This window comes from Brachycentrus maculatus, unplaced genomic scaffold (assembly GCF_059751285.1).
Source record: "Brachycentrus maculatus isolate JH-2025_06_01 unplaced genomic scaffold, ASM5975128v1 h1tg000349l, whole genome shotgun sequence".
NCBI classification, from domain to species: Eukaryota; Metazoa; Arthropoda; class Insecta; order Trichoptera; family Brachycentridae; genus Brachycentrus; species Brachycentrus maculatus.
In genome coordinates, this window is record NW_028281098.1 from 1166308 (window position 1) to 1191942 (window position 25635).

General features: G+C 41.3%; 2 protein-coding genes across 3 annotated transcripts; one reads left to right on the forward strand and one right to left on the reverse strand.

Moving 5' to 3' along the window:
- Positions 1–1267: 1267 nt before the first annotated feature.
- Positions 1268–18656, forward strand: LOC148303782 (NAD(P)H oxidoreductase RTN4IP1, mitochondrial-like). Of its 2 annotated transcripts, none has more exons than XM_088269421.1 (12): positions 1268–1354; positions 1676–1758; positions 3141–3209; positions 10411–10585; positions 11869–12002; positions 12554–12712; positions 13603–13683; positions 14036–14226; positions 14782–14903; positions 16248–16528; positions 17173–17292; positions 17852–18656. In XM_088269421.1, the coding sequence occupies exons 2-12, from the start codon at positions 1699–1701 to the stop codon at positions 17936–17938; spliced, it is 1479 nt and encodes a 492-aa protein (XP_088125547.1). In that variant the 5' UTR covers positions 1268–1354; positions 1676–1698; the 3' UTR covers positions 17939–18656. The 2 variants fall into 2 exon arrangements, with proteins under 2 accessions (XP_088125547.1, XP_088125548.1); XM_088269422.1 differs by lacking the exon at positions 1268–1354 and adding an exon at positions 1429–1451.
- Positions 18657–19546: 890 nt separating this feature from the next.
- Positions 19547–25183, reverse strand: Pex10 (peroxisomal biogenesis factor 10). The gene has a single exon (XM_088269433.1). The coding sequence runs from the start codon at positions 25041–25043 to the stop codon at positions 24198–24200; it is 846 nt and encodes a 281-aa protein (XP_088125559.1). The 5' UTR covers positions 25044–25183; the 3' UTR covers positions 19547–24197.
- Between the last annotated feature and the right edge of the window lie 452 nt (positions 25184–25635).

Below are 25635 nucleotides of genomic sequence, written 5' to 3' on the forward strand. Positions count from 1 at the left end.
TGTAAAATATTACGTTTGTCAATCAGGTTTTGAATATTGAGGAGCGTTGGTCATCGTTAGTACTCATCATCATACGCGTCATTTTAATGTAAAAGTGACGCGTAATAATATACTTAGTAATTAGAGCACTTATTGAAATATTCATAAAAAAACGTAGAGGTGTGTTTATAACCAAATTATCTCCTATATACATTGTAGTGGTTTGCCGAGTTGAATGGACGAGCGGAGAATAGAGACGAATGGAGACTGACCATGAAAGAAGCAAACTAATCATCACAAAGATAGAAGAAGGTTTATAGGTGTTTAGACAGATTTTTTTCTTACGGAAACCGTTTTGATATCTTTTCAATGGGAGGTATTTTTTTAAACCAATATTTATTTTTTAAGGAAGTCAAACTTTTTACCCATTTTCATTTTTGATATTTTTTTTATAATCTATTTCAATAAGTACCTTATCATTTATAGGGAAAGATATGTAATATTTAAAGTGGTTACAAACAGATTTTGAGTTTCATTTTATAAAGTTTATCATAAATATTGGTGATTTCACACTCTGTTTATTTTATATGAATTCCCTGGACTAGTCCCTGAAGTGCAGGAGTGATCACCTTGTCTTCATGTAAGTAACAATCAAGATAACTCCGTTAATACGGTGCAGTGCCCTATGCACCATTGGGTGCGGACAAGGGTTAAAAGAAGAAGAAGAATGTGTATAAAATGTGTAAAAAATTGTATAAACTATTATTTTCCGTTAATTACTACTCCGCACTTTTTTTACACACCTAACTGCTGTGCGTATTACATAATCAGAAAAAACTACTAATATCGCAAAACCAAGAATCAAAAACCACCACTTTCTACGTCACATTTTTGGTTTGTAAGTCTGAAAAAATATTTTTTAATATGGTAACATTATTTAACTAGTGACTGTAGCAAGAGCAAGTCCTTTGAACGATTCTTCAAATTTAAAATGATGTTTTACTTTACACCTCCCGAAAATATAAAGTATTAACCAAAGATAGGGCAACGTAGTCCTGGCAGTAGAGAAACATCTTGGCTACTCAATATAAGAGATTGGACCGGGATGAGACATGTAAGGGAACTGTTCCGGGTCGCGCAAGATAGAGAAGCCTTCGCCAGAGTGATTGCCAACGTCAGGGGGGACCTGATACGGCAAAGGAAGAAGCAAAGATGAATTGATTTCAAGGGAAAATAAAATTTATTGTCATCGCACGCTGTTCATAATATAATATAAGGCGTAATAAATTTTTTTTTTTTAAATTACGATTTTTATTTGACTCTAGTCCCTCGTTCACTCGACAGCTGATCGTGAGAGACCGATCTTCGCTGCGAGGTTATATTTTGTTTTCTTTTATTATTACGAAAAAAAATATTTAACATGTCAACATCAGTGCCGAAAAATAATGCTTAAGTTCTCAATATGAAGAAACGTTAGTTCCTTGAGCCTTACCATTCATGAAATAATTAAGTTTGTTACTCAATGACTGATTGTGCAATACGAAGATTGCTTCATGTTTGGACGATGGTTCTGCTTGAATATGCGGTCTATTTCGGTTAGGCCCGCAAAATATTTGGATCACATTCGGTGGCGGATATATTGTCGGATTTAAAAAGTCGGTTAAGTGCGGTAATAAAGCATAGGTGTGATTTTCAGGGTAATCGTGCCGAGCCGTTCCGATGGCCCCGGGATTGGATGAGCTGGTATTTCGCGCACAGGAACGGCTAGAAGTGGCCCAGGTAATTCATAAAGAGGGAAAAATCACAAGTATGTATTTTGACCCCCTAGGAATCGAACCAGGACCTCCAGCACTGTAGCCGAATACGCTAACCACTATACACGGAGGCGGACGAATGCAAATTTGTGGTTTCGGGTACCCTACAAATTCGCAAAAATTACATGTTGACAAAACTTTTTCCCACCCAATGGTGTATGAATCCCAACCCAACTCCTATAGCGAAATATGTATACTATGTAACATAACCTAGTCCTTGTATTATAATCGTTTAACTTTACCTTACCAAACAAATCTTAACATTGATTTCAAAAAAATATTTTGCTACAACTTGATTCATATTTTCAATCCCAAGCCACATACCTTACCTTACCTTAATTATTATTTAATTAATTTTTTGTTTACATCATAAGAAACAAATAATTATTTTAACACATTGACTGCCACGGCAATTTTTAAAAAATATTATTTTAAATATTTTTTTGTTTAATTATAGTTTTCTGTTCATTTATTAATAAATTTTCGGTTCATGTAAGCCAACGTTGATTTTTTGTTCTCTTCCCAGAAGCTATCTAACCATATTAGCACAGATATACTAGGAATTTTATCATTGCTGCGCGAATATGGCAAGTAAACACAGCACAAGATAACTCGTAGTCAGTGTCCTAGCAAAGAATGCAATCTATGAGTTATCTTGTAGTTGGCAGTCAACGTGTTAATCACAAAAACTCTATAATGAAACTTTTATTGGTATTCGCTGCCTAACCTAAGTCCTAAGATAAATCTAGGCTTAACTAGTCACCTCCTCTAATCTTCAATATAACGTCGGGTAAGGGTATATACATATCTGTAATTTTTAGTCCATCCAATAGTTTATAGAACTCATTAGTTGTAAAATACAGTTTCTGAATAAATAAAAAAATCAAGTACCTACCCGATTTTATTGTGCAAATAGGTACTTAAATCACTTAAGTCTATTTACAACATTTTGAGTGTGTCCAAATACTTGTTCACAAAATCTGGATTATCTCCAATTACAGGAGTTATTTTCATATTATTTTTTGACATTTCATCAAAGATGAAGAAGAATATGGAAGTCTGGGCATTTACGGTCCTATGACGGTCGTAAGCCCCGTAAATGCCCAGACTTCCATATTCTTATTCATCTTTGATGAAATGTCAAAAAATAATAAGTCTATTTATATTTAGTGGTGGACAACACACACAAGCTAGAAAACTAGAATTTAAAAAAAAAACAAAAGAGTTTCTTAACTCAAATTTTTTCATTGAATTTGGTACATGTGACTGGTAAATGCCATTTTATTGTAGTTGTGAGTAGATATTTTTCCATTCTTCCTTTAAAAGGTTTATGTTTCATGTTTACAGGTTCATATTGCAGCCACCGTCACAACCAGCAAGGAATACATTACCCGACTCCAACAACTAATTCTAGAGGTAATCTTTTCATTCTTTTTTATTTTATTTTAAAATTACTTAACCCTAAATAAGGGACATTTGTAAAATTTACGATGGAGATCCAATCTGTAGGAAGCACCGAGGCAACACATGTAAAGAATGTAGTGACAACTAGCATGTATCTTAGTCTTTCACTCATATTTTATCTTCATATATTACATAAAGTTCTCAAAAAACATGTTGCACTTATTTTGAAATGTTTTTAGTTTTTTAACATTTTTGGTAAAATGTTAGTTTTTCTTAATAGATTTATATTATCCACTGACACTTCGTGATGGAATTGCATTTTTAATTTATTATTAGATTAAAACCAATATTTTTAGCTTTTCCACTTTTTTTTTATTTTTTATTTTTTATATTTTTTTTATTTTTTATTTTTTTTATTTTTTTATTTTTTTTATTTTTATATTTTTTTATTTTTTTTATTTTTTTTTTTATTTTTTTTATTTTTTTTTTTTTTTTAATTTTTTTTTAATTTTTTTTTATTTTTTTATATTTTTTTTTTTTTTATTTATTTTTATTTAATCCCAGTCTGATGATGTCGGTAACGACGAAACCCGGTCGCTGGTCAAATAAAAAAAAAGTGGAAAAGCTAAAAATATTGGTTTTAATCTAATAATAAATTAGTTTTTCTTATCGTAACACATTTTGGGATAGCCCCGTATTAAGGTACATTGAAACAAGCTTTTTCCATGTTGTCCGCCTCCGTAGTGTAGTGGTCGGCGTGTTAGGTTACCGTGCTATAGGCCCTAGGATTCGATTCCCAGGGGGAACAAAATAAATACTAGTAAATTTTCACTTTAATATTATTCTAATATAACCTGGACTGGTACCTGAAGCGCAGGGTTGATTCCCTTTCTTTCATATATTTAATGATGAAGATGTCACTGCTTGTATACAATGCAGTGGCCAATGCACTATTGTGTGTGGACAAGGGTTTTAAAAAATAATAGATACTCTCAGAAAAGATAGTGTTACGGACAGATCGCACACCCCGTGCGGCGGCCCTGAAAAAGAATTCCAGGCGCCTGGCGGCGAGCGAAACGGTCGCCCGTCGGAATGCGGCCCGAAGAAGGGCCTCTATGGATTCTACCGATTTCTCATGTATTTACAGAATGTATTAGATATAAGAAAGAATAAGACAATGTTAATACATAAATGCGCCTAGATGTTAAGTAGTATAAATAGATTACTGATATAAGATAGGATAAAATAACTTGTAATGTAATAACGAACTGTTGGAACGGCACCGGTACGGTATGAAAGTGTAGCCCGTCCGGTGCCCATTAGAGAGAGACAGAGATATGGCTGTCTCTCTCCCCCGGCCGCTGATTGGCTGTACTTTCCCACTGTCGGGCGGTACGCGATCACGGCCGGGTATATAGAGGGCGCATTTTCTAATAATAAACCAGTTCTGGTGTGACTGTTGAAACCTGTGTTTCATTTCTCCGCTCCCGCTCCTTGGACGACTCGCCGCGCCGCCAGCCTGGACCGCTTCGCCTCATTATACCGATTCACGGACCAGTTTCGGAAAGCCCTTATCAGGGCTATTGAGGTTGACTTGTCGGTCCAGTGCCCGCTCTTCCGCTCATACATCCATTCACCTCCGTCCGTATCCAGCTTACTCGGTAACTCGGTACGGCGGGGCCGTCTGGAACGTCACCCCTTACAACGGTGGCATAGTTGGGAGATTCCGAAGAAGGCCAGGCGTGTACATTTTTGAGAGTCATCGCACGTAACCCACGCCGGTTACATTTTGGTCCTTCGAGCCGGATCCTTCAACGCAGTCTCCAGCTACGATGCCTGCATCCCTGAGGTCGGGACGCAACGTCGCCATGGAGCCCGAAGAGCAGCGCCGTGAGGAGGGTCGGGACTCGGTCAGTTCAGTCCGAACTGATGCGAGTAGCGACTTGCGCCGCCAGATGGCGGAGCTAGCCGCTAGCAGCGAGAGGCAGTTCCAGCAACTCCGTGAGCTCCTGTCACAGTGGACAGCAGCTAACGTAAGCTCCCCAGGGGGGGAGGTTATACCGGGTGTCGAACAATCCACCCACCTACGAACGCGGCAGGACGACGCCGCCAATCAGCCCAGAACAGGATTCAGGACATCGGCCGCAGCTCTACCGGTTCCGGTGTTGGATCCGGAACCTACGCGATTCGCTGGGGAATCGCGGGACGAACTGACCGGCCACAGAGGAGAAGCGCCCGGGGGACATGGCCCGGCGCCTACTGGCAACGCGGAGCCGAGGCGTATGGAAACCTCTGGCTTGCGTTGGCGCGCACCGGACGAACGCGATCGCTACCCGGTACGCGAATGGGTCGACAGAGCTCGACCGGACGAACGGCACCGCAGAGATGACGGAAGAGGAATCTACGCGGAGCCCTCACCCCGAGGCGGGGACTACTTTCGATGGTCGGGGCAGCCGCCGGAGTTGCCTAAGTTCAGCGGAGACCCGAGGGAATGGCGCCGCTTCAACGCGGCATATCTCCAATCTACTGAGAGATGGGGGATAGGGGACGCTGACAACATCGGAAGATTGGCGCGCGCACTGGAAGGGCGTGCGCGTCACATGGTAGCAGGCCTGCTACTGTATCCGCGCAACGTGTCGGAAATATTGCGGACGCTGGAGGACGCCTTCGGCAGCCCGACACTCATCATCGCGCAGATACTGGAAGACGCCCGGAGGATGCCGAGTCTCGCCGACCACCCCGCGGACGAAGCAGTCGTGGATTTTGCGGTTTCGATACGCAACGTCATCACCACCGTGGACGGGATGGACGCTTGCTATCTCGACAACCCGCAGCTGCTAGCGGAGATGGTTGCCAAGATGCCGACGCAACTCCGGTGGGATTGGTTCCGCGATCGCCGCCGCGAGACGAGGAGCAGTATCTACGATCTCGCCGCTTGGCTTGACGAGATCACCGCCGGCATCACGCGCCACGGAGGTCTGTTCAGAATGGTGGCGAGGAACAGAGACAAGGAGCGCGCGGGTCAGCGCGACAAGTGCGCCGAGCCCGCCCGCCGCGAGAACGCTCGACGCGTCGAGCCGAGGTATCACGTGTTTGCGACGCGCGACACAACAAGTGATAAGGAATGCGTATTTTGTAAGGCCAACGGGCATAACATACGCCGATGCAAACGGTTCGAGAAGAAAACCGTGGATGACCGCTGGGACTTTGTGCGGTCGTCCAAACTGTGTTACCAGTGTTTGGAATCAGGGCACAAGGTGCCAAATTGTGAAGCGAGAAGTTGTGATGTATGCGGAAAACACCACAATAGGATCCTGCACTCCTTCCGCACGGACAGTGTTGTGGAAGATGAAAGTGAGGACGCTGTGGACAGTGCGCAGGTGTTGTGGATAAATGACGGTGAGGTCCCGGTCACCTTCAAAGTGTTGCCGATCACTTTGAAGGGACCACGGGGGACCGCAAAAGTGTTCGCCTTGATGGACGAGGCTGCATCTGTAACCCTCCTGGAGGAGGGCGTCGCCCGCGCAATTGGTGCTACAGGGATAGCCGAGAATCTGATAATCAAAGGCGCGTGTGGACGAGGCAACACATACAGGTCACAGCGTGTAACGGTGACTTTGGAAAGTGAACAAAACGGGGAATTCGAGATCAGGGCGAGGACCATTAAGGACTTGGATCTTGTTCGTGAAGGTGGCGCGCTCGCGCAGACCGGAGGCGTTATCAAGCCGCAGTTGCTTATCGGCCTCGACAACGCGTCTCTAATGTTCCCGATCGACACCCCAGTGCTTCAAAGGGACGGTCAGCTGACTATAGTGACCGCACTGGGACCGGTCACGTACGGACGCACCAATGTGAAGGGGAATGACTCCGCGGACGGAGTACTACAGGCGCAAATGTGCGCAATCGACTCCTTGGGAGTATCAAAGGAAAGAAGCCGCGCGGCGAATACGCGTGCAAGAACAGCGAAGGCTACCACGCAGCAACCGCCTAATCATGGGAAGGCGGGGTCGCTGCGGGCTCGAGACGATTTGCCGCCTGATGCGGTTCCAATGGGAAATCCGGAGCGACTCTCGGACAAGTCGCGGCCCGGTAGCACACTTCATACGGTTCCGACGGAAAATCCGGAACTAAGGCGACTCACGGAGGGGTCGCGGCCTGAGGGCCCGGAAATTCATACGGTTCCGACGGAAAGTTCGGAACTAAGGCGACTCACAGAGGGGTCGTGGCCTGACGGCCAGGAAACTTATGCGGTTCCAACAGGTAGTTTGGAACCAATGCGACTCTCGGAAGAGTCGCGGCCTTGTAGCCCGCTTAATGCGGTTCCGATGGGAAATTCGGAACCAAGGCGACATTAAGGGAAAGTCGCGGCCAGACGTCTCCACCTGAATGATTGTGGCTGGATGACTCATGGCCACACATGGATGCTGCCGGGTGATCACAAGCACGTGACGCGGAGCATCACTTCAAGCCCAGGCGACGCTTGCCTGGCACTTGCGGTTCCGGTGAGGATTCCGGAACTTAGGCGACTTAGGAAACTAAGATAAGTCGCAGCCAGACGTCTCCACCCGAACGATTGCGGCTGGACGACTCTGGTCGTACATGGATGCTGCCGGGTGATCACAGGATGTGACGCGGAGCATCAACTCAAGCCCAGGCGACGCTTGCCTGGCAATTGACGCGGTTCCGATGCGGAATTTAGGCGACTTAGGAAACTTAAGACAAGTCGCAGCCAGATGTCTCCGCCCGAATGGTTGCGGCCGGATGACTCTGGCAAGGATGCTGCCGGGTGATCACAAGGATGTGACGCGGAGCATCAATTCAAGCCCAGGCGACGCTTGCCTGGCACTTGCGGTTCCGGTGAGGATTCCGGAACTTAGGCGACTTAGGAAACTAAGATAAGTCGCAGCCAGACGTCTCCACCCGAACGATTGCGGTTGGCAACTCTGGCCGAACAAGGATGCTGCCGGGTGATCACTATGCACGTGACGCGGAGCATCATTTCAAGCCCAAGCGACGCTTGCTTGGCACCTGCGGTTCTGGTGAGAATACCGGAGCTTAGGCGACTTAGGAAACTCAGGATAAGTCGCAGCCAGACGACTCCACCCGAATGATTGCGGCTGGATGACTCTGGCAGTACGAAGATGCTGCCGGGTGATCACAAGGATGTGACGCGGAGCATCAATTGAAGCCCAGGCGACGCCAGCCTGGCACATGCGGTTCCGGTGAGAATTCCGGAACTTAGGCGACTTAGGACAAGTCGTAGCCGGACGTCTCCGCCCGAACAAGGTTGCGGCCGGATGACTCTGGTAAGGATGCTGGGGAATCAAGGCGACTTCACGAAGGACGAGTCGCAGCCAAACGTCTCCGCCCGATTATGGATGTGGCCGGATGACTTTGGCCGTACAAGGATGCTGCCGGGTGATCACATGATGTGACGCGGAGCATCAACTCAAGCCCAGGCGATGCCAGCCTGGCAAATGTAATATGGAAACCAAGGCGACTTAGATGACAAGTCGCAGCCAGATGTCTCCGCCCGAGTATGGATGCGGCCGGATGACTCTGGAAGGATGACAAGGATGCTGATCACTGGACGTGACGCGAAGCATCACCTCAAGCCCAGACTTCTCCAGTCTGGCGTTGTGACCCGGAAGGCGACTCCATCAGGGCGAGTCGCGGCCTGGTGTCTCTGGTGACGCGAGGATGCTGCCGAGAGACCACGCTGAACGGGCCACAATCATCACCATCGGCGTGATAAGGGAGAAGAACGTGCAATCCGTCCCAGGAAATTTGGTGCAGACTAGCTGCACGGGGGGAGTGTTACGGACAGATCGCACACCCCGTGCGGCGGCCCTGAAAAAGAATTCCAGGCGCCTGGCGGCGAGCGAAACGGTCGCCCGTCGGAATGCGGCCCGAAGAAGGGCCTCTATGGATTCTACCGATTTCTCATGTATTTACAGAATGTATTAGATATAAGAAAGAATAAGACAATGTTAATACATAAATGCGCCTAGATGTTAAGTAGTATAAATAGATTACTGATATAAGATAGGATAAAATAACTTGTAATGTAATAACGAACTGTTGGAACGGCACCGGTACGGTATGAAAGTGTAGCCCGTCCGGTGCCCATTAGAGAGAGACAGAGATATGGCTGTCTCTCTCCCCCGGCCGCTGATTGGCTGTACTTTCCCACTGTCGGGCGGTACGCGATCACGGCCGGGTATATAGAGGGCGCATTTTCTAATAATAAACCAGTTCTGGTGTGACTGTTGAAACCTGTGTTTCATTTCTCCGCTCCCGCTCCTTGGACGACTCGCCGCGCCGCCAGCCTGGACCGCTTCGCCTCATTATACCGATTCACGGACCAGTTTCGGAAAGCCCTTATCAGGGCTATTGAGGTTGACTTGTCGGTCCAGTGCCCGCTCTTCCGCTCATACATCCATTCACCTCCGTCCGTATCCAGCTTACTCGGTAACTCGGTACGGCGGGGCCGTCTGGAACGTCACCCCTTACAACGGTGGCATAGTTGGGAGATTCCGAAGAAGGCCAGGCGTGTACATTTTTGAGAGTCATCGCACGTAACCCACGCCGGTTACAGATAGTGAGTTAAATTTGAAAACACTAAGCACAAACATTCAACAAAATGCATTTGTTTTAATATAATTTCTCAAAATTTTATGACCACTTAACAGTCAAATTTCGGTGAGAAAATTTGCCAGTGCAAGAATCATCACCAACAAGTCGAAACAAGACCGCTCGGCTTTGTCCATAAAAAAAAAATATATTTCTTCTAACCTTTATCTGCACCCAATAGTGCATAGGGCAATGTATCATATATAAACAGTGTTATCTTGATCGTTAAAGATATTAAGGAAAGTAGATCAGCCCTGCGTTTCAGGTTCCAGTCCAGGGTGATATTAAATAAATATTAGAGCGAAAAATCACATATTTATTTGACCCCCATGGGAATCGAACCCGGGATCTCCAGCATGGTAGCCAAATGCACTAACGACTACGCTACGGAGGCAGAAAAAAAGTATATTTGGCTCAGGCAAATCAATACCGAGAAGTTGGAATACGATTTTCCCGAGCACCACTCGGGCTCATCGTTACATTGCAAACTCCTTGTCCGAGTCACACTCGGGCTAAACTGGAACTGGTTAATGGTAAGCTTTTATTTTATCAATAATTTATACCTATGTTTTTTTTTCAGACATGGAACAGCCCGGCGCTACAGGAGGCGTTGTCTCGCGCAGCAGAGAATGCTCGTGTTGCCAGCGGGCGCGCTGCAGAGGTGGCGCAGCGCGCGTGGGAAGCCACGGGCGTGCGGGACCTACCCAGTCCCGCGGAGATCATCAACCAGCTCAACGACCTCTTCAGAGACAGGCGTGAGTCTACATTTTTTTATTATTTTTTTATTTGTTATATATAAACATTTATTTAAATCACAATTTATACATATTTATACCTTTTTTTTTTCGCAGAGACCCACCAAGCCACCTTGTGTGTCTTGTCGGTGGAGTTCTTTTTTAATACATTTTTTATTGTTTTTAACGATTTTAACCTAATACAGACACAAAAAAGAGAAAAAAATTAAGAATATAAACATTTAAAAATTTTCTTAAAAATAACTCTTGATCATTTACCCATTCCTTTATTTTGCCTTTGTTCCATATTTTATTTTGACCTCTAACATCCGTCGGCAACAAATTAAAAATGTTCGGAACGATATATTGCAGTGTTTGACTCCCATATTTATTGTTAATTCTTGGGACGATCAAACCTTGGTTGTGTGTAAATCGTGTATCATGGTTGTGTACTAGAAGATGTGGATATTTTTGTCTAGTTTGTTGTTCAACGATGATACTCATCCACAATATTCCACGTACCGGCAGTAATTTTAAATGTTTAAATATCAAGATTGGATTGACATATTAAATCAACGTTCGGGCACTAATCAGATTGCATTTCTGACAAAAATTATTATTAATAAAGGATGTACCGAGTAGTTACGAGAAATACACTCAACACATTGTTGTTGGGTGGTTTTTTCATCAATTCAATTCAAACCCTTATCCGCACCCCAATGTTGCATAGAGCACTGCATTATATAAACCCAGTGTTATCTTGATCGTTAACACACGAAGGAAAGGTGATCAGCCCTCCGCTTCAGGTACCAGTCCAGGGTAATATTAACCTTTTAAACGCGTTAACTTTGTTCCTAAGAGACGCTCGTGCGCGGCTGTATTTCGCCGTTGATATGGATGTTAGCTAGCGGATCTCAGTGTGCATGCGTGGAAAGAACGTAGGTTCTGGCACAGTGCATGCGGTTTACACATCGCTTCCAGACCAAGTATTGCTTGCGTACGTGTATTTAGAGGCCCGCGATCTTTGTATCGTGTCGTTTGTTGCGCGTACGCTGAGACGGGACGATATATGCACAATGTTTTATAATAATAATATTTGTATAATCTGAAAAGGGATAGAAGTACAAATCTTTTTACTCTAAAATGCAAGGGATGCGGAGCATCCACAACATGTATGGACGGACCGCGCTTGGTATGTACATAATTATCAAATCCCGTCGACAGGTGGTCCGCACGTGCAAAAAACACCCATCTGAAATGTGTTAACAATTAGATCTTTACTTATTAGCTTTTAATGATTTCAGTATGGAGAAGAACTGCCCTGGTGTTCTTATGCGGCGTGGCCTGCGGCTCGGTGGTGGGCGTCTCCCTCGGCTGCTGTTGGGGCTCCAGGATCATGGCCGTCCCGCACTACCGAGCCCTTCACTCCTTAAGAGATGTGAGCATACCACAAATTAACCACTACATGCATTTGAAAGAACTATGTTTGCGGACGGCACATGTGTCGTATGGCGCCAACCCGAGCACTGCTCATTTAAACTTGTATGTTACATAAGATAAACAAGTCGACCAAACTCGCCAGTTGCCACTTAACTGTTTATTGGAATTTATTGGAAATTCTTCCACAAATGATTAAATTTCGCTTATTTGGTGCAACAATGACGTAATTACACTTTTTTTTAAACTATATTAAATATGTTAAAAGGTGCGGAAAGACTTTACATGGGGAGAAACATGGACATTATCAAATATATTTATGTATTTGTTTTTATTGAATAACCCGAGCAGTGTTCGGGAATTCCTGTTTCCAGTTGTTTGGTGATGATTTCCTACACCTAACAAATTTCGCGCCAAAATTCTACTGTTAAATGGTTAATTCTATTTTTTGTGAAAAAAAAACCTAAGCATTAAGTTGTTAAATGTTAAAAGATGTTGGTGCAAGGTGCAGTTGATGTTGCTATTGACCTGTGTGTGTGTGTGTGTGTGCAGGGCAGCGTGGTGGTGGTGGAGGACAGCGCGGGGGCCGTGGTGCGCCGCCCCACGGACGTGGTGGTGTCGGTGCGCGCCTTCTCGGTGCAGCAGGAGGACCGCGCCGTGCTGCGCGGCCGGGCGCGGCGCCTGCGCGACCTCTGCAAGGGCTCCCACCAGGTCTAACCATGTCTTCTTCTCTCCTCTTCTCCCGGTATCTCGTTCAAATCAAATTTTATTGTAATAACAGCCGGACAGTGTCTGGATTCAATACTCCTATATACCGAATGCAAAACCTCAGCAATGATTTTGCAAATCATATCGATATCTGGAATATGTCACTTCCAAACTCTTTTTCTCCGTCTTATTCCTCATTACTGAGGGTTGTGACCCTTGTGGAAGCAATGACTCTTCTCCAGTTATCCCTGGACAGCGCTGCAATCAGTGCTTTAACCACCGAAGCGATAATAATTACAATACAGTCGAACTCGGTTATAGCGAGATCTCGGATATTACGAGGAAACGTTGAAATTTTGGTTTCTGGTTTTCTCCGTACATACATTCACGGTTATAACTAGCGACTTCTCGGCTATAGCGAGCTAAAAGAGATTGCCTTTTTTTAAATGTTGTAAATATTTAATTGTTTTAAAACATTTTTGACCTTAAGCAATAAAATCCAACCGGGCAATTAGACCATTGCCGTCGGGATCGGATTACGTTTGTGTAAGTATAGTTAGAATAAGTAGTAACTTTTAATTGGTGTTGCCACCAAGTAAGTAAGAAGAATCTTGCCAAAAATGTAGAAGAATCCCGCTTCGGAATACCCCCTCAGACACATGGAACAGACCAATATCTGGCGTGATATTCTTCAGCATAGTGGTAGCTCTTCCTACAAGCATAACCATCAGCAGGTTGGTCCTGTATATAGGAATTTGAAACAATCTATGCCGACGCTGTCTTAGCTAACTATCAGGAGCATACAGACCAATGCTGTGGATGATTTCTGGATTATCGACCATACCGCGCAGCAAAAGATAAAAATGTGTTAATGTATCGTGTGTCTTTTCCAGGATGTGACTGTGGGACGATCGTTCTCCGGAGTTGTGACTGAAATGGGACCGGCTGTCACAAGATTGGACATTGGTGACGAGGTAATAACTTACTTCAGCCTTCTTCTTGTGTCCAGTATTGAACAAAGGCCTCCCTCTTGGACATCCACAGTTCTCTCTCTTCCAGTGCAGGCCCGCCACTTTCTTACTGTCATCGGGCCATCTTATCTGGGGACTACCCACGCTTCTGCGTCCTGTTCTAGGCCTCCAGTCGAGCACGTTCTTCGTCCATCGATCCTAAGACATATGCCTCATGACCTGCCCAATTCCATTTTTGTTTTGCGATTCTGTTACCTAAGTCTTGTTATATTTATAATTTAATCATGTCTTACCATAAAGCGAATGAGGAATTCTTATGAGGAGCTTGCCAGATTAAAATAAATCACTTTGCCAGGTGTGGGGGGCCCTGGACGAGTGGGAGGGGGGCGCGGCGCGGGAGGTGCTGTCCTGCCCGGCGCATCGACTGGGCCGCTCGCCCCGCGCCCTGCCCGCCGAGGCGGCCGCGTCTCTGCCGCACAGCGGAGCGCTCGCCCTCAACACGCTGCACTCGCTGGGGCTGAGTGCGCACACGGCCAAGGGAAAGAGGTAAGTCCACTTTGTTAACTACATTTGCTGTCTCTGGAACCTTTGTAAAGCCAAGCTAGGACACAAAATGCCGAACCCTCTTTTAGTGGAACGGGAGGCCTACTGATGACAGCCAGCAGTCCGGCTTCTCCTAAGGAGTTGTACGTGGTTTCTTCCCAGCAATGAGCAAATGCTGACAAGTTCCTGATTGGCCCGCGCTAAATTATCCCTCCTGTTCCCAACACAGATTAAAATAAAATATCTTTTTTTTTAGTTAGAAGAAACAAAAATCCTCTTAATGATCTATAAACCTTGTATAATAATAAGCAAGGTAAATAATAAATGCAATTCCTACCTAAAAAAAAAACCTTTGTAAAGTGGTTTAAGATTTTTTTATGCAGTACCCTTACCACAAATACCGTCCCAATCTTGACTGTAGCTTACGTCCTATGCATTCCTAATAATTATGAATTAGCGAAAATAAATGGTTCCCATTTATTATAACACTAACTATGTAACTCTATAGCGGCATATCACACCACAATATTAATTACTCGTGTTTGGTTGTTAATCCAGAGTCCTGGTGATGGGAGCGGGCAGCGGTCCCGGCTGCGTGATGCTGCAGCTGCTGAAGAGCTGGGGAGCCCTGACCACCGCCGTGTGCGACCCGAGGGCCAGACCACTCGTCACCGCTCTGGGTGAGGACCGACTCCCTTACTTGTGTCTACAGCAAGGGCGGCCAACCCGCGGGCCGCATGTGGCTCTCCGGCTGCTACTTGCGGCCCGCGGAGCAAATCACACATTTTTTCCTTTGGTGTACACAAAACCACCAAAAGAACATTCCATCGTGCGTAGTTCGTATCATATCCCATATATGGGAGTATTTCACTATCCTGATAATTTCAAGACCCATAATGGCGTCAAGAAGTAAAGACGTTGGACTAAAGAAGAGAAGAGTAACAGAAGAACTGAGAAGTTTTTAAGGCAGATGGACTACAAACTATTTTTTTGTGGAATTTGGAACAACGCCATCATGCCTGATATGCCTAATAAAGTAACTAATAAATATGTTTATAATAAATATATTATATATAAAATAATATCTTGTTTGCTTTGAATAATATAATAAATTTTGTTTTACGGCCCGGTAGGATATCTCATTTCTAAAATCTGGCTCGGCTACTGAAAATGTTGGCCACCCATGGTCTAAAGGTTCCCCTCTCAAGACGAAGCGCCTCGTTTGTGGGAAACGCATTGTTTGTGGGAAACGCTTAAAAGCCTTTTACATACTGTCGGTAGAGAGAAAGAGACGCTTATAAGCGCTCTATTTTCTTACTTAGAGCACGAAAGACGCCAAAATATATCGTATAGATGGGAATAGGGTTTATGGTTACTTGTGATTAGTATACTGAGGGTCGGGCGGTAGACTGGCTGAGTATAATTGGAGTCACATTGCTGAAAAAACCGCCTGATAATGTGTTAATATGGGATTCACAATGCAAGACTGTTACATGCCAATTCATGCATTATTCTCCGACATTTTCTTATGGTAACTCTGTGGTAACTTCTGCTTCCGTGGTGTAATGCTTAGCGTGTTTAGCTATTGCGCTGGATGTCCCGGGTTCGATTCCCAGGGGGGGTTGAAAATAAATATTGGTGATTTTACACTATAAAATTTATTTCATATTACCCTGGACCGTTCCCTGAAACTCGATGCAGTGCCCGATGCACCATTGGGTGCGGGTAAGGGTTAGTAGAAGAAATGGTAATTACACAATTTTCAACTATAGATGTCAGATCGGCTGTCCAAACTTAAAACACAGTAAGGAACATTTTTTGTAGTACGTTTTTTTGCATTTTTGAACTAAGTAGATTCTACTTAGTCCAAAAATGCAAAAAAAACAAACTACAAAAAAAATGTCCTTTACTGTGTTTTGAGTTTGGACAGCCGAGATGCGGGTCGACATGTACAATTTGCCTTATCTTGTATAATTGTATATTCATCATGTGTTATCTGACCGTGCCCCGATGGTTGGTTGCAGGCGCCACGGAGGTGGTGACCGTGGAGTGGTGCGACGACAGTGAACGCACGGTGAACGCGGCGCTGAGCGCGCAGCTGCACGAGGAGCTGGCCCCGCGCGCCCCCTGGGACTGCTGGGCCGTGTGCGCGGCCCCGCCCGCCGCCGCGCCGCCGCCGCCCGCGCTGCTGCGCCCCGACGCGCGCCCTGCCGACCTGCGCGCGCGCACCCTGCTCACTGACGCACTGCCGCGACCGCTCACGGCGCTCTACGGCCTCTACATCACCGCCAGGATGCTGTTCAACGTGAGTAGAGACTACAAATTACTAGCCGGTTTTTTAAACTTACTACATACCTATATAGATAATAATTATTAAAAGATTTTTTTTTAAATTTGATTTTTAATTTAAATTTAAATCTGTTTCTTATTGTCCGCCTCCGTGGTGTAATGGTCAGTGTGTCTAGCTACCGCGCTGAGGTCCCGGATTCGATTCCCAAGGGGGATGAAAATAAATATTAGTGATTTTACACTGTAATATTTATTTAATATTACCCTGGACTGGTTCCTGAAGCGCAAGAGTGATCACCTTGCCTTCATGTAAGTTATGATCATGATAACATTGTGTCAGTTCGATGCAGTGCCCTATGCACCATTGGGTGCGGATAAGGGTTTGGCAGAAGCACCAAATCTGTGCTCCGAGCTGCAGCATCAAAATTGAAAATAACCATGATGATCGCCGATCTTCGTTAGAAGTGGCACAGAAAGAAGAAGAAGGGTTATAAGTAAAAAAGTAAAGTTTCTATATTGGTCAGGTCCCCGGGAATGGAGTGATGACAGATATAAAAAGGTTTCTCTGTATGGCCATATGTATTAAGCCCTGTTAATACATATGGCCATACATATGGTCGTAGTACAAAATGTTGCAATTCCTAATTAAATCATTTACAGTGGGCTCGGGGAGTCAACACGGACCTGGACTTCCTGCTCCCCGTTCCACTGGACGCCGAGATGTTGGACCGCATTGCTTCTCACGTCGAAGCCGGAAACCTGCAGACTGTCGTAGATAAAGTGTGCAACTTCAATATTATTTAGTAATATGTTAAAAGGAGTGACATAAAATTAATTCCAAGTAATTCTCATGTCCGCCTCCGTAGGGTAACGGTCAGCATGCTCGGCTACCGTACTTGAGGTCGAAATAAATATAAGTGATTTTTTTCATTTTCCGGCAGTCCGGCAGTGCCGGACTGACCTGGGTGGAAGCCAAGGAGATGGCGCGTGACAGAGTGACTTAGAGATGTCTTGGGTTGCCCATATGCTCTACCTAGGGAGCGAACATGGAAAGAAGAAGAATATTTATTCAATATTACCCTAGACTAGTACCTGAAGCAGAGGGCGAGCACCTTCCTTCATGTGTTAACGATCAAGATAACACTGCGTTCATATGATGCAGTGGCTTATGCACCATCGGGTGCGGGTGAGGATTTGAAGAAGAATGAAGACAAGATTGTGAAAATATTGCAATTGATTTTGTTTTTTTTGTTATTCTTGATAAATCAACTATAATTATTTTTAAGCAGGTCATTTTTCTTGTCTCTTCAGTCAAATTAAATCATGTATGAATTTGCAGGTTTACACATTGCAAGACTTCGAGCTGGCGTTGGCGCATTCCTGCAGCGTGGGGGCCATCGGGTGCACCGTGGTGCGCATGTCCTGACCTCTCACCCCAACACCTGTTGCTGTCCACCCAACACATATACGGGGGACTAATGAACAAAACTCTCACTATTGAGTGTCTAACTGCCACTGTTAGGAGTCACTCTGTAGCGTCAAAACTCTGTCACTCTTTGGTGACTAAAATATGTCACTCTTTAGCAACTAAGCTATGTCACTCTTTAGTGACTAAACTGTGTCACTATTGAGTGTCGAAATTGTGTAACTCTTAACTCACTTCAGACGGGAAAAGTATTTCTACCCGTTTGGTCGATTGATGCTTAAGGTCGGGAAGGGTATTTTTACCTTCTGCACGGGCTTAATTTCAAAGTCAGAAAAGGAGGAATTACATATTTATTAATATTATATACCAATATCTTTGTTAAGGTCTTAACTATATGTACATAATTATCAAATCCCGTCGCCAGCGATCCGCAGGTGTAAGAAAACACCCGTCCGAAATGTGTTAACAGATTGTTTGCGGGCAGTTTTTTCATGAACCCCGACCCTAATTGGTATACTAGTTAGGGTCATATACTAATCACAAGTAACCGCAAACCCAACTCCGATCTGTACATGTTTTTTGGCATTTCACGCTGTAAAAAAAGTAAGCAAATAGAACGTTTATAAGCGTCTCGCACTCTCTACTGGCAGTATGTTAAGCGTTTCCCGCAAACAATGTGCTAAGTGACAAGTCAGTGAATAAATGACAATAGGAATTACCAGTTTTAATTTACTATACCCACTCATGACTGAATATGTGTGAATTTTTTTTCTAATGTGGTGTAATGTATTTTGATCAAATTGAGTGATCTTCATCCACATAGGTTACTGTATCACATGGATGCAGTGTTTTTTTTTATTTATTTTCTTTTCTAGTTCTGCGCTTCAAGTACCTATTGAGGGTTTATACAATAAGAATAAGGAATCAATATTTATTCAACCCCCAGAGAATCAACTCCGGGCTAACCATCTAATGGAAGCGGAAATAGCCAAAAACCATAGCTAAAAAATTGACATTAATCTGAGTAATTGTCTTGACTTCCATATTGAATTCAGATATTGTGCATTTTGTCATACAAAATTTTCGGTATGGTTTATATTATGTACTACTACTACTACTACTACCATCACGCCGTTTCGCCGCTGGGGTAGGCAGAGAGGATGGAACGCCACACTTTTCTGTCCTGACATACACTCCTCGCCTCCTTCACATCAATGCATCTAGTCATACATGCCCTCCGATTACGCAGACTTTTGACACCGCCAGATTTTAGGTTCTGATTGATCTGATCGTGCCAAGTCTTTTTCGGTCGTCCTCGTTTTGTTTTCCTTCTCACATTCGCCACATATATTTTCTTAGTCATTCGCTCCACATGTCCATACCACCGTAAAGAACTCTTCCTAATCTTTTCAATTATAATAGATTTATATTATCCACTGACACTTCGTGATGGAATTGCATTTTTAATTTATTATTAGATTAAAACCAATATTTTTAGCTTTTCCACTTTTTTATTTGACCAGCGACCGGGTTTCGTCGTTACCGACATCATCAGACTGGTGTTGAAACACCAAACACCAAACACCAGTCTGATGATGTCGGTATAGACGAAACCCGGTCGCTGGTCAAATAAAAAAGTGGAAAAGCTAAAAATATTGGTTTTAATCTAATAATAAATAAAAAAATTTCAATTATACCTCGTTCAGCCTTACATTCCTTTCTTACATCTTCGTTTTTAATTCTGTCATACAATGATTTTCCACTCATTTGTCTGAGGGAGCGCATTTCAACAGCGTTCACTCTGCTTTCATCCTTCCTTTGTCAGTTCCATGTTTCGCTTCCATACATTAGTGTCGGTACCAGCACGCCGTTGTGACAAAAATTTAGTTTAAATTTATTCAAATATTTTTAAAATGAACCTCACAGACCTGCACACTTGACCTCAAGGTTTGGAATAAATAAAATAAAAATATCTTCGAAATATTCTTTAAAATGCTTGAAAAAAGTATCATCATTTTGAAGTCTTCCTCTTGTTATTTATTCATTGCTTTAAATAGTTGTATAAAACTCGGTGTCTATTTTTAAATAACCAATCCACTCCTCACTACGAATTTAACGATTACGAAAATGACATTTTTGATATTTAATTTTTTACAATTTGATATAGACCTATGTTATTTAATAAAATGTGTTCATATATTTCTCAATCAATTATATTATACTATCCAAAAAATTTCCTATGCAATGTTACTTGTTGTTAATATATCTACCATTAACACAACAGTGGTCCAAATGTAGTCCCAATTTATAAATATCCCGTTGATGTACACACAATATTAGCCGTGCAATGTGTATTTCTATGTACATATGAATATATCTGGACGCTTCTTGAATCGGGATAGAATTGTTGATTAATTATAATTTGTACATATTTATTATTTTAGGTGAAATTATTAGGTAACTAATGAACTTAATATGATCAATGTTTTAAATTGATGATAACTTTTTCTATTATTGTACAACACCCCTGAATAAAATATTTTGAGATATAAAATTACACATATAAACTTTTATGGGTTTATAAATATGAATATACATGAGGTCCAAATAGAACTCATTAATTTTTCTTCTACATATTTAATTGAAGATTATTCAAGTACTACAGAATGGTGAATAGTTTCAAATTTATCAGAAAAAGCTTGTTAATGATGATGATAGTTGAAATGTTACCATAATTTGAAAAACTTAAGTAGTAATACAAGTGTGGGGATTAGTGGATTGACCCTCTACTTGGGAGAACACTCTAGAAGGGTGATAAACCATTAATAAAGAGGAATAAGAAGACCCTCTACTTGAGCTGGCATCCCTCATTGTCTCATTGTCCACAAGCCATCAAAAAGATGCTCTAATAAATACTTTTATAATATCGCCACATCAGTTTTCACAATATATTGTACATAAATATATTGTATTGTATAAATAAATTCTATGGAATATGAAAGGATTCTTTGTTTTAATTTGAGTCCCTTCAATTAACAAGCTTTTACTCTAATGATTTATTTATTTTTAAGGCTGTACATAAACCCAAATTTATATTTCGCCAAAAAAGGATGATTTAAATATATTCCTAGTTTATCAAAAAACCATGAATATATTTTACCCAAAAACAAATAATTGTTGTTGTATTTTATGAATTGTATTATTAATATTAGGTTCTAATGAAAACAGGTTCTAAATCCAAATGGTTTTATCACTTCCTTGAAAAAATTGGCAGGCAAAATATTAAATTTTAAATATCAGGGTCAAACAAATAATGTTTTTTTTTAGAATATTTCACAGCCAGTTTTTTTGGAAGGTTAGCCCATTAGTCTGTCGTCTTCTGGGTTAGAATTTTGTCCTCACAATGAGAAAAAATATAATGTCTTATAAATTAATTAAAAATAAAATAACGTTATGGACTGCTGCTGTCTCTTTTGTAGGCAGACACATCCGCATGTTTGCAAATCGGATTGCAAATAGATACAATCTTTTTAAAAAATTACCGTTACAACTATTAAAACCTTTTAAATCTAACTGTCCATCTATCATCCCTTCCTTGGATCCTATCCCACTCCCCCTCAACTCCTTACCTGAACACCTACTCCCTATGTCTTTCCTGTTTTGATGGATTTACCGTATCATCAATACACAATATTGTAATTTTTTAATCATTCATTCTGCATCTCCTTATTCTTTTGTAATTTTCTGCCAAGCGCTTATTTCATAGTGTTTTAAAATACGAACCGTGACCACTATTACTAGTCTGTTTTTGGTTAGTTGCAAGATATTACTTCCTAGCAATAAGCCCGCCAATGTACATATGATCTGTACAATATATTTAATAAATAAGATAGTATATTTTTAAATCAATTTTTGAAAGTTCATCCTCATTTTTGTAATCTGCAAATACAAATCCATCCCAAGCAGCACAAATATCATATAGGATTTAAATTGTTGTCTATTTTTATGTATGTTTAAAATAGGATATCACTGTTTTCATAAATGAAATATTTTAAGTGTATCAGTGTGGCCATCATAGGTATTAAAATTACTATACAATATTCGTAATTATAACTGTTTTTTTTTATTTCCAGTATTGTTGAAATATCGGGGTAAAAACTTTGCCACTAGTCTGCAGAGAAGTTTTTGGTAATTTCAACTTGTTTAAAAATTATTAAACCATACAATAAATTGTATAGGAAATATTTTTTTTAAATCATTCACAGAGGAAAATATGTTGTTCCTATATGTATAAAATTTTAGCTACTGCTACTCATACTTGCTGTACAGTTGTTATTGAAAATGTCAAGTCCAAAACATACCCTAATTTAACATCTTTTATCAAATTATTCACTCGCTACCCTCTTATAATATCACGGATCGTAAATTAACCCTTACTGGTTCAATATAAAATCTCATTTGACACTAATTTTATCTTTGTAGGTCCCATGTCGACATTTTTTTTCATCATTAGTATTGTCAAGAAAAAACTCGCATTTTTTCACTTGTATCTATTACAACAGTATGTAGAGCAGAGGATAAATGAATTTTTGCCCATTGGAATGTGTAACTGTTTACCTGGAATTTTTCATTTAATTTTTTGGGGACCAGAAATATATTTTACTTTTTAAAATAAAATGTCATTAAAAATTACATTTGAACCCTTTCCGGTCCTCATAAAATTTTTAAAAAATCTAAGTAGGCAGTTACATTCCAATTGGAAAAAACCTTTGTCCTCTGCTCCACATACTTTTGTAATAGATACGAGTGACAAAAATGTAAGCCTGGAATTTAAATAAATAATACTATGTAATAATAAAAATGTCGAATAATATCCAACATGGGACCTAAGAGGAAAAAATCTATGTCGAATGAGATTCGACATTGGACCAGTAAGGGTTAACACATTTTTTGAAGAATAATGTGGATACATTATTTAGATTTTGGATGATATATTTACAAATAAATCTAACAAATTGAGACTGAGTAAAAAATTTAATTCTTTTATCAAGTATTGTAGAGAAGACTGTTTTACTGTTTTAACCTTTTTACTCGAGTGTTTTCATACAAATGTAGTGAGAAATATTGAGATAAAGTGGCTTATCAATATCAAGGGTCCTGCAGACTTGGGGTTGAACAAAAATAATTAAAGACGTTTTGTTTAACGCATTTTGTTTATTTTTTCCAATAATTCGAATATATATTATATAAATATATTATGTTGCGCAATTGTCTTTTGTTATAAAATTATTAACATATGTACAAAGTAGTTATTATTATACATTTTATTTATGTATGTTGTTATACCTGTAAACATTTATAAGACAAATATACTGTGTTGTTATATTTATAAAACTGTATTTTATTTAAAATTTTACATGGTACGAATTAGAGTTTTTTTTACAAAAAATAAGCGACTCAAAGTTAAGTGTTTCTGTTTTTTTTTCCAAGCCAACAAAATACAATAGAGGTAAGTATTACAACAGAGAATAAGTGATTACATTCCATAGGGAATGATCAATTTCCCTCAGTTCTGAGTAATTATATCATATTGATATAATAATTTTCTCTATTAACACATTGTTGCCCGGCGGTTTTTTCATCAACCCCGACCCTAATTACACTCGGGACAGTCTGCTGCCCGACCCTCAGTATACTAATCACAGGTAAAACCGCAACACCCAATTCCCATCTGTACAATGTTTGCGGGCGTCTTTCGCGCTCTACCAAAGGTAAGCAAATAGAAAGCTTATAAGCATCTCTCGCTCTCTACTAACAGTATGTAAAAGACGCTTTTAAGTGTTTCCCGCAAATAATTTGTTGAAATGCTTAGCATTTTTAACCATTGCTTTATTCGGTAAAATATAAGAATAGTAAATATTTTGCACTTTTTTTGGCAAAGCACCTAAAATTGAGTGATACATAAATTTTGCACTTTCAACAATATTTTAACCGACTTATTATTAATTATAAAACTAAAAATACCCTCAATAATGATTTCAATATAATATTATAAATAATAAAATAGACACCAGTATTAATTTTATAAAAAATTTACAAAACAGCAGTCTTTCTGGTAAATTTCTAATACCTGGCAGCTTGTTTGTAATTTTGACAAGAAATCTTTAAAACGCTCTTCCGAAAAGCAGTATTTCTCCCAATCCAACTTTTATGGATGTGTCGATGTAGTATGCAGTACTTAGATAAAATTACATTCCGTTTAAGGTGTTCGACTCTTTAAAGAAAAATTCTGCAGCGGCACCGCTCTGTGATTCTGGTATGGCGCTCGGCATAAAGGGCATGTTGCGTTACTTCTCGCGCAAGTATGACAGAAAATATGGCCGCAAGGCAACGAACAAGGTGAAACGTTTGCTTCTAGACATCCCGCGCAATCATTCAGACGAGCATGTTGACCATCTGGCATTTTGGCCTTATCTCGGGCATCTTCAAAGCATGGCGGCGACTGCACAGCGCTTAAAATCGCCCTCATTAAATAAGGAACCCCGAGAGGTCGCAATGTACTTATCCGCGGCCTCCTACCGGGAACTGCGCTTATATAATTGATCCCGGTAATTCTTTTCGGCAAACTATAATGAGTGGCGCCTAGAAAGAAGCAAGCTTGATGCAATTCTCGAATGACAGGTAATGACCAATGAGCTAAAGATATTGTCTTCAAAAACAAAGCCTTCGGTTTCGGAAGCAAGTTTTCATCCTTTAAAACTCTTTCTTTAGCTCTATTCAACACTTTCACGACCACATCTTGTCCGAACGCTCCTAACAAAATGCAGAGAATTTGAAATATCTTGCCAGGAAGCCTGATATAAGTGTCGTCGACTTGAACAATTCCGGTGTATTCTTCTCCCAAGGTTTGAAGATCGCGCAATGTCGTTATCGAATTATACGTCAAGTACGACGCAAACGGAATGTATTTCGAGTAAAGATGCCATTTCCTGTTTCCGAGTAATCTCAGGACCTCGGAGGCGAATCCCCCGAGTTGCTTCGTGAAGTATTCGTCCTTCTGGGCGGCGCGAAATATAGCGGGGCCACCAGCGGCTGGCAACGCCATTTTTAACTCACAAATAGCAAATTAAAGCTTCATTTATTCCCCAAAGAAAGATCACATTTTATACTTGCGTGATCTTTTTAATGTAACATACTGGACTTTGGGACAGCAAAAAGGCAAAACAAAAATATGACTGTCAAATCTGACATAAGTCGCGTAAACAAATTGCCAGACGTCAGATAGATTTACTTACCCAACAGACGTAATTAGAAGTACCTACCTATTTTTTTTTTCTTGTTATTTTTTTTTCGAGTAGCTCCCAATATTGTACTGTCGATTGAAAACCGTAAATAAAACTTCAAATTAAAAAATAATTTTACTCTGCTTCTATATTATTATTACCTTAGACCTATACATGAAGGTCAAGCTTTATCACATAGCCTTCACGTGATTGACAGTCAAGTAAGCACACGTACTTTTTTTTACTATTAAGAGAGAAAAAGAAAGCAGAAAACTTCAATATTTCCAGAAAAAAAAACAGTTTGGCTGTTTGGGTTAATTAATTATCAAAGTATCGATTCACTTATCGATTTGGGTGTGTCCTTGTCACAAATCAAGATTTCTCCACTTAGGTGCTATTTTTATATTTTGATAT

Coding starts and splice junctions, on each gene's coding strand:
- Pex10 (XM_088269433.1), bottom strand. CDS start 25,043: ATGGCGTTGCCAGCCGCTGGTGGCCCCGCTATATTTCGCGCCGCCCAG.
- LOC148303782 (XM_088269421.1), top strand. CDS start 1,699: ATGGCCCCGGGATTGGATGAGCTGGTATTTCGCGCACAGGAACGGCTA. Junction 1,759..3,140: donor AACGGCTAGAAGTGGCCCAG/GTAATTCATAAA, acceptor TCATGTTTACAG/GTTCATATTGCAGCCACCGT. Junction 14,904..16,247: donor ACCACTCGTCACCGCTCTGG/GTGAGGACCGAC, acceptor GGTTGGTTGCAG/GCGCCACGGAGGTGGTGACC.